Here is a 9,862-nt window from a genome sequence, read left to right on the forward strand (position 1 = left end):
CATTCACATACATATATTGCTACTAACCTAAGATGGAGATAGCGGAGATGACGCCGACGATGAGGGATAGAATCACCGGTACCGGAGACATTTTGGCCATCAGGTACTCGTTCGCGTCCTTACCTCTTCCCCGGATACCCTGGTATACACCTGTGTGGAATACAGGGAAGGTAATTAGTACAGGAACACGAGATATAATGATAGTCATGTTTTGGTATGAGGTAGTTAAGATACAGTAAGTCAATACATGAGTTTCTTCTGAAGTGTTGTCACACATACAATACATGATTAATACCAGTGATCCTTGGTGATTATACATGATTTCAGTCAATTGAATGGAGGTCCGGGGACAGAATAGGGTAATGTATATGTTATAGCAATTAATCTAGATCATTTATACCAGTAACATCAACTCCAGTTTTTTTTTTTTTTCCTAAAACCGGTTAATCAAAACAAACAAGTATGAACTCGAGACTGATCCTGAATAACTACTGAAATCTGAATATCTGCAAATAAAACAAAAAGAACTAGGGTATTAGGTTGTATGTATATCCTCTGTGTGTGCGTGTGTCTCTGTACTTGTATGTGTGATTCACCATGGTCTTGGATCACGTGTTGGATTCGTGATCGACAGCTATTTATAAAGAATTATAAAGGCGGAGCTTGCCCATAGGAGACATTTTTTTTCAGCTTCTTTGTCAAGCCATTTTGAAAGAGCCTGATTTGGGGCCGTCTGTCCTTGAACGGGGTCTAAGTATGAATCATCTTAGTAAGCGTATTTTGAAACATTTCCCTCATCTGATCTATGGGTCTTTCGTTTAATTTTGCCTCCCAATCTGTAAGCTGAATCTCCTGACGTAGTCCTGTGAACTGAGCTTTACTGAAATCGGGTATTTTAGAAACACAAGTATCTATTCTAAAAAATTTAGCAGCTTAAATCTAAGTTGTGTTCGCTACTTGCAATATTCTTACCAACTTCTACATCTGTTATCATGCTTTCGCGGCTAGTGATCAATAGATCGAATAAGTTTCCATGTCTTGTGGGCTCTTTTATATGCTGAACTAAGTAATTGTCGCCGAGAGAATCTATCAAGCGACTACCTATATGGCCATGTTCAAGGGTCACCCAATCAATGTCAGTAAATTTGAAATCACCCAATATCAATAAGTCCCGGTTGCAGAAACTAGACAGTTCTTGAAACAACAGTTTATCGTCTGCTAATGATAATGTCTTTGGCCTATATATTACACCTTCATTCATTTTTTTGCCCATTTGTTTGGGTTAATTCTACCCACAAACTATCATATGCATCCTGTTTCACTTTCTCTAAAACACAGGCATGAACATTGCTTTTAACGTACAACAGAACACCCCCACCTTTCTTGTGGTTTCTATCCTGATGAAAGTGTTTAAATTCCGCATTATTAAATTCAGCTTAAAACTCTCCACCATTTAACTATGCCTCGGTTATTCCTATCATATCGAGATTTTCGATTTTTTACATACGCCTCTATTTCTTGGACTTTGTTCCTAATACTACGAGCATTAAAGTACATAGTAATAAGAAACTCGTGATTATTTCTTTTTGTCACGTTTTGAGTTTCATCATGCCTTATATTATAATTTTGTTCTATATCAACATTTGGTCCTTCATTGACATTCAATGACTTATGGACATTTGCCCCATCCCGGATGAGAGTTCAACGCTCATATATGACTGATCTATGGATAATGCTGTGACGACCTTACACGCACACGCACACCCAACTCCCTGCCCACGAGAGTTGGAGGAACGACCCGCAGCGCAGTGATAGTGAAAGTATTTCAGCCCTAGGCGGAATTCAAACCCGGACCGCCGTAGTGGCAGCCAGAAACTCTACCATTGTGCCACGAGTCGTGTGTGTGTGTGTGTGTGTGTGTGTGTGTGTGTGTGTGTGTGTGTGTGTGTGTGTGTGTGTGTGTGTGTGTGTGTGTGTGTGTGTGTGTGTGTGTGTGTGTGTGTGTGTGTGTGTGTGTGTGTGTGTGTGTGTGTGTGTGTGTGTGTGTGTGTGTGTGTGTGTGTGTGTGTGTGTGTGTGTGTGTGTGTGTGTGTGTGTGTGTAGTCGACTGAAACTCATTCACTAGAAAACCAAATTAGTATAAGTTTATATTTAACTATGAAGTGCGTATATCAATATGAAGGTCCACACATTGATAAAAAGAATAAGGAACGAATAAAGATTAATGAAATTTGAGACCTACAAAACAGCTGTTCTACACATGTAATTATTATCAATTTAATCAAGTTTAACTGGATAGGGTATCAGACACCTAAATTTCACGTACCGATGCCCAAAGAAACGATGAGTGAGGTCGAGAAGACGACATAGTCGAAAACCGTAAAAGTCGCCTTGGAAGACTCTGCCGACATGATGTCTTATTCCTTTATTAACAGTTCAGTATTGTGTGTTCTTTCTTTTTCTTCTTTCTTTCTTTCCTTTTCTCTAATATTTCCTGTTTATCTTTTTCACAGGTGTCACTTCTGTTACTTATGTAATTCGTTTTTATTTTATAGTTTGCGGTTGGATTCTGTAGAGCTAAATGTAGTATCGGGGGCAATTTGCTAGTGCTAGGACTTTTCAAAAGAATCCTCTTGTTTACTTTATGTTCACGATTTCCTCAAACATGCTACTACTCTTAACTCGCGCATAAAACATGGTTGTCTGTGTGATCCAAGTTACTCTTAGAAACTCCCTCATCTATGACGAAGGTTCTGAAGAACAGAACTGTTTTTACTTGTGAGACGCTTCTCCCCAAATCTTCACCGCTCCGGAAGACTGCTCAAAATCCTCTTATTCTTCTTATTCTTGTTTTTCTTCTTCTTCTCCTTCTCCTTCTTTTTCTTTTTCTTCTTCTTTGAGATCGAGGGTGTCCAGTTGATTTAGTTTGGTGACGTTGGCCGTCCTGTCTGGAGGTCTTGTCCTCACTTGGAGTAGTTTACCTCCTTTGGTCTCGACCTACAAAAGGAATAAGCAGATTATTACATAATATCTCCTTGTTCTACATCTGTCATTATTTCATAGTAATTACCTCAATACACATAAACGTCTTAGGTCAAACTATTTGTCAGGGAAGTGAAATAGACGAATTACTCAGAATAGGAGAGAGCCCAAAACCACACTAGATGATTTAGATAAAAAATAAAATATCACAACCTAAAAAAATCAATCGTCGCTCGTCAAAATAAAACCTTCAAAGGGAATATGAGCTACCAAGCGGTTAATTTTCATAAATTCACGCCCATTAGTTGAATAAAATCGCCTGGTGACAATTAAAACAAAACATATAAAAAATAACTTAGTGAAAGAGCAAAGAAATCCTTTGCTATAAGGATTTCCAAACAGGCGATTGTACGTGATGAATTTGTTAAAAAAAGAGTTAAATGATTAATTTTTCAAACATGTGCGGTTTCTCCCAGTTGAATTTAATTATTATACCCAGTAGTAACGGGAATAACGCTTGGGAAAATATATGAAAATTTACTCCAGGAGAAAGAAACTTAAAGAGAGTAAAAGGGTGTGATACACGAAAATAAAGTAATTATTGTCTTCAAATTTCTTTCTCCTGTGTGTATGTGTGTGTCTGTGTGTGTGTGTGTGTGTATGTGTGTGTGTGTGTGTGTGTGTGTGTGTGTGTGTGTGTGTGTGTGTGTGTGTGTGTGTGTGTGTGTGTGTGTGTGTGTGTGTGTGTGTGTGTGTGTGTGTGTGTGTGTGTGTGTGTGTGTGTTCACCTTGGTCTTTGGATCACGTGTTGGACTCGTGATCAACAGCTATTTCCCTCCCGGAAGAGAGCTCAGAGCTCGTATGACCGATCTACGGGTAATGTTATGACCTTACACGCACACACACCCTCAGTTCCCCACCCACGAGAGTTGGAGTAACGACTCGAAGCGCAGCGATACTGAAATTATTTCACCCATGGGCAGGATTCGAACCCGGACCTCCGTAGTGACAGTCGGAGACTACCAACCACGCCACACAGTCGTGTGTGTGTGTGTGTGTGTGTGTGTGTGTGTGTGTGTGTGTGTGTGTGTGTGTGTGTGTGTGTGTGTGTGTGTGTGTGTGTGTGTGTGTGTGTGTGTGCGTGTGTGTGTGTGTGTGTGTGTGTGTGTGTGCGTGTGTGTGTGTGTGTGTGTGTGTGTGTGTGTGTGTGTGTGTGTGTGTGTGTGTGTGTGTGTGTGTGTGTGTGTGTGTGTGTGTGTGTATGTGTGTGTGTGTGTGTGTGTGTGTGTGTGTGTGTGTGTGTGTGTGTGTGTGTGTGTGTGTGTGTGTGTGTGTGTGTGTGTGTGTGTGTGTGTGTGTGTGTGTGTGTGTGTAATTCATCATGGTCTTGGATCACGTGTTGGACTCATGATTGAGAGCTACTACCATCCCGGATGAGAGCTCAGAGCTCATGCATGACCGATCTATGGATAATGCTGTGACCTCACACACACACACACACACACACACACACACACACACACACACACACACATATGAATTTCTTTGCAGACGACGCAAAAATACTAAAGAAAGTAAAAACTGAGGAGGATTACAACTCATTACAACAAGACTTGGACAAGATCTGGAAATGGACTCAAAAGTGGGAAGTGAAATTCAATATCAAGAAATGTAGTATAATGGAATTTGGAAAAACTGAAAACAGAATATCGAGAGATTATAAAATTGGTGAAGAAGAGGTCTTAAAAGTAAACTCGGAAAAAGACCTTGAAGTGATGATCAGCAAAGACTTGACACCGGATAAGCATGTCAGTAAAATAGTCGGAGAAACCTACAATTTATTGAGGTCAATAAAAGTGGTATTAGCGTATTTGGACGAGGAAATGATGAAAATTTTCAACTACGCCAATAAGACCAAAACTCGAGTACGCTGCAACACTATGGACACCCAGTACCAAAAAGAATATAAAAAAAATAGAAATAATACAAAGAGCAACAACAAAACTGGCACCAACTCTTTCCAAAATGACATATAAACAAAGACTGTCCAAATTAGAATTACCAACTCTGGAACAAAGAAGGGAAAGAGGAGACCTACTAACTATCTATAGAATTATGAAAGGAATGGAAATCTTAGATAAGAATGATTTATTGAAATGGGACAATGGAAAAACAAGAGGACACGAAAAAAACTAAAAAAAAAAGATAATCACAGAAGAGACCTGAAAAAAATAGCTCCCCACACAGAGTGAAAGACACTTGGAACAAATTAGACAAAGAAACAGTGTGTGCAAACACTATTCAAGATTTTAAGAAAAAACTTGATGCTGAGAGATACAAAGACGGGTCAACACGAGCATAGCTCCCTTCCCGTATAATACAACTAGGTAAAATACACACACACACACAAAGCTCTCAGTCCACGAGAGTTGGAGTAACGGCTTGCAGCGCAGCGAAACTGAAATTATTTCAGCCCTGGGCGGGAATCGAATTAGGACCGCTGAGTTAGCAGTTCCGAACGCCACCACTGCGCCGTCGAGCCGTGTGTATGTGTGTGTGTGTGTGTGTGTGTGTGTGTGTGTGTGTGTGTGTGTGTGTGTGTGTGTGTGTGTGTGTGTGTGTGTGTGTGTGTGTGTGTGTGTGTGTGTGTGTGTGTGTGTGTGTGTGTGTGTGTGTGTGTGTGTGTGTGTGTGTGTGTGTGTGTGTGTGTGTGTGTGTGTGATTCACTATGGTCTTGGTTCACGTGTTGGACTCGCGATCGACAGCTATTTCCCTCACGAAAGAGAGATAGAGCACATAATTATATGACCGATCTATGGATAATGCTGTGACGACCTTACACGCACACACACCCAACTCCCTGCCCACGAGAGTTGGTGTAACGACTTGCAGCGCAGTGATACTGAAATTATTTCAGCCCTCGGCGGGATTCGAACCCGGACCGCCGTAGTGACAGCCAGGAACTCCTCCAATGCGCCACTAGCGTGTGTGTGTGTGTGTGTGTGTGTGTGTGTGTGTGTGTGTGTGTGTGTGTGTGTGTGTGTGTGTGTGTGTGTGTGTGTGTGTGTGTGTGTGTGTGTGTGTGTGTGTGTGTGTGTGTGTGTGTGTGTGTGTGTGTGTGTGTGTGTGTGTGTGTGTGTGTGTGTGTGTGTTTACTTCATTGCATATACTTGATTACATTTACCTATTCGTAACATACAGGATATCCCGTCTACGAACTATCATACCTAGTTTTAAGTCCACCTAATATTCGACTTGTCCATTGTGGCTGGGCTCCTAGACATGCGCTTCTGGTTTTTGTAAAAGTCACAATAACAAACTTAATATATGCACAACGAAATCTATTGTTCCAAGGCTTTTAGTCTAGGATCTACTACTATTTCTCTTCTACTTCTATCTTTATGTGGAGGTCACCAGTTAACAACTGTATCAGTCATACCTGTTCTACTTCCCGCCTGAGACTGAGGCCAACAAAGCGACGTTGGCGAACTTTAAAACACATATGTAATGATTAGATAACGACTATATAACAGATCTATATACGCCCATAAATGAAGAAATGCGTTGCTAGGTGCAGACACATTTGTGGTAGTGCTATTACCAAAAACAAATTACTGTTACCATAACCAACCTCGCCATAACCTCTCTGTTTCTCCAGAGAGAGATTGAGTCTACGAAGACATCTTCCCCGCCCTGCGGAGGGAAGCCATTTCTCCGCGTAGAACTAACTACAAATAGGCCACTCAGCAGAGGTTCAAAAAGAATGAATAAGGAGATGAATTGTGAAAACCTGCAATATGCTTTATTGTCTTTGTAATATGAATTTTGCACCCCTCTATCGCCCCGGATTTGTAATTTCTGTAATTTGTAATTTTTGTAATTGTCTTAGGACTCACTTTAGAGGAAAATGTGTCAATACATAAAATAATCTACATTAAATTATATATATATATACATATATATATATATATATATATACTATACATATGTGTGTGTGTATATATATATATATATATATACACTATATATATATATATATATATATATGTATATGTGTGTGTGTGTGTGTGTGTGTGTGTGTGTGTGTGTGTGTGTGTGTGTGTGTGTGTGTGTGTGTGTGTGTGTGTGTGTGTGTGTGTGTGTGTGTGTGTGTGTGTGTGTGTGTGTGTGTGTGTTTGCGCGCGCGCGCGCGCGCGCGTGTGTGTGTGTGTGTGTGTGTGTGTGTGTGTGTGTGTGTGTGTGTGTGTGTGTGTGTGTGTGTGTGTGTGTGTGTGTGTGTGTGTGTGTGTGTATGTATATATATATATGTATATATATATTTCTATTGATGTGCGCGGTTTTGACGTTCCGCGTATTCCGCGTATCCGCAGTTACGTAATGTGTGTGTGTGTGTGTGTGTGTGTGTGTGTGTGTGTGTGTGTGTGTGTGTGTGTGTGTGTGTGTGTGTGTGTGTGTGTGTGTGTGTGTGTGTGTGTGTGTGTGTGTGTGTGTGTGTGTGTGTGTGTGTGTGTGTGTGTGTGTGTGTGTATATATATATATATATATATATATGTATATATATATATTTCTATTGATGTGCGCGGTTTTGACGTTCCGCGTATTCCGCGTATCGGCAGTTACGTAATATGACAGAAGATTATTTTGTATGCTTTATTGAAGAATGTTTGAACTCTTACTTTAGTTGTAGTTTTTAATTTTGTTTAAGGGCGTATGGATAAGGGCAGTTAAAGAGTCATTAATTGCTACTTTGTGAAACAAATGTCTTCATCAGGGAAATGTTTCATTTGTATGGGAATCTTTCTTAGAGAGTGACTCTTAAAGCAAGAAATTTTCTGGATACCCTCAAAGACAATAACATTTTCCTTGTAGTGATTATTTACATATTCAGCATACCTGTTCAGTATTGATGAAAAGATCTCTCCTTGATGCCAAACAACTCGATGAATAAGAAATTCATCATCATTATCATAAACTATATTTCCCATTAATTCCTCTTTCACTAAGTGGTGAAAATATTTCATACAGGATGGATTTCTTGGTTTTACGCATTTTTATTCATCAAAGAGTAACATGACATGTGGTGTTAGTTCATATTCAAAGTTATGTTTAAACAGTTTTTGTGAATTCTTGGTTTATGAAATTCTTCACAATAATATTTCATGATCAACTGAACTTGCAGCATCACTTATTCTTACCTCCCAACTACCTGAAGACCACCACATCTTGCACAGTGGAAGCATTCAAAACTAGGGTGGTTGCTCTCGTAGTCCAACAAGCAGTCGGTGTGTGTGGACTATCTGTAAACACTAGTGAACAAGGAGTTCCCGTTTCGTGTCACCAATATATCCAAGAACGGCAATTTGCCTTCCACATCTTCCTCCATTTCAAATTGGATAGCCTCGTTCTTAGGGCTGAGCTGCGTTAGGAAACCGTCAACCTCTCCCGCCTTCAGACTACAAATACGTAGTCCACGTATCGTACCCACAATTTCAAGGAAGTTGGCGCTGCTACTAAGCTCTCCTCCTAGAAGCACTGCATAGTGATTTCAGCTAAAATCACTGATGCAGGTGAGCCCATGGGAGTCCCGACTCTCTGGTGGTAAACCGAGTATCTGAACCTGAAAAAGGCAGAATCCAGGCATAAACTTACCAACGCCATGAGTTCTTCTGGTGACAGTTTCTCATTCTCCAGGAATTCCGGCGTTCCTTCCATCGCGGACATGACGGAACGCTTTACCAGGTCTTGCGTAAAGACGTAAACATGAATTTTACATCAAACAAGACCATTACTTCACCCTTCTCCACACTGATGTTTCGAATTTTTCCCAGGACCTCATTGGAGTTCTTCAACATCTGCGAAGAGTTCATCACCAGTTGCCTGAGTCGTTTGGCCATCATCGACGCTAGGTTGTACGTGGGAGGGCAATAATGGGCCTCAAAGGTACTCCGTGTCTGTGTACTTAAGATAACACGTGTGTATATATATATATATATATATGTATATATATATATATATATATGTATAAATATATATATATACATATATATATACACATATATATATAGTATACATATATATATATGTATATGTATATATATACGTACATATATATATATATATATATGTATATATATACATATATATATATATATATGTTTACACACACACATATATATATATGTATGTATATTATATATATATATATATATATATATATATATATATATATATATATATATATATATATAAATATATCAAGCACTACTATTACACAGGATGTGCGCACCCAGATCCCTGGGTCCGCTAGCGGAGGCCATTGCTTTCTTTGTAACCTAACATTTTATATTGGACAAATATATCAAAACTAGACACCTAACATTGTATATAGGACAAATATATCAACTATTGACTTATTCAATGCGGTATAAGTTAATATAAACATTTATAGTGAAATAAGAAAATATTTTCAAGGCACTGTTATGCTTTGAAATGCCAATTTTAGCCGGACTTTACAGGTATTATTGTATGAGGTTAGTGAACACCAGGGTTGGTGATTTTTTTTTTCTATTTTTTTTTTTTTTTTTTAAATATAGAAAATCTATTTTTTTATTCAAATCAGATTTATTGGATTTAAATAGATTTTTTATAGATTTTAAACATTGTGGGATTGCTATCTGATATGTGATCTGATTGCTAAAGGACATTTTTAGCATATCAAGTATACAAGGAACGGTATAAGCCTACATGTAGTGTATATCACTGTGCATGTTGAAACTTGTTCTAGGTAAGCAGCTTCTTACTGAGTCAGTTGCTGCTTTGGAATCAACCAGGAAGGATGTCTTCTGGACCTGGCAGAGCGGTTCCTTCAGACAGAAAAAAT

The 9,862-nt window shown here is 39.1% G+C and overlaps 1 protein-coding gene across 1 annotated transcript in view; it reads right to left on the reverse strand.

Moving 5' to 3' along the window:
- Positions 1 to 2,411, reverse strand: part of LOC143018770 (sodium-coupled monocarboxylate transporter 1-like) — a 51,440-nt gene extending 49,029 nt beyond the window's left edge. Inside the window, exons 1-2 of the mRNA XM_076174351.1 lie at positions 2,327 to 2,411; positions 28 to 150 (exon numbers count right to left, since the gene is read on the reverse strand). Coding sequence (XP_076030466.1) covers positions 28 to 150; positions 2,327 to 2,411 — 208 coding nt within the window. The remainder of the gene's footprint in view (positions 1 to 27; positions 151 to 2,326) is intronic.
- Between the last annotated feature and the right edge of the window lie 7,451 nt (positions 2,412 to 9,862).

This window comes from Oratosquilla oratoria, chromosome 35 (assembly GCF_046742065.1).
Source record: "Oratosquilla oratoria isolate Oo_2021 chromosome 35, ASM4674206v1, whole genome shotgun sequence".
Lineage (NCBI taxonomy): Eukaryota > Metazoa > Arthropoda > Malacostraca > Stomatopoda > Squillidae > Oratosquilla > Oratosquilla oratoria.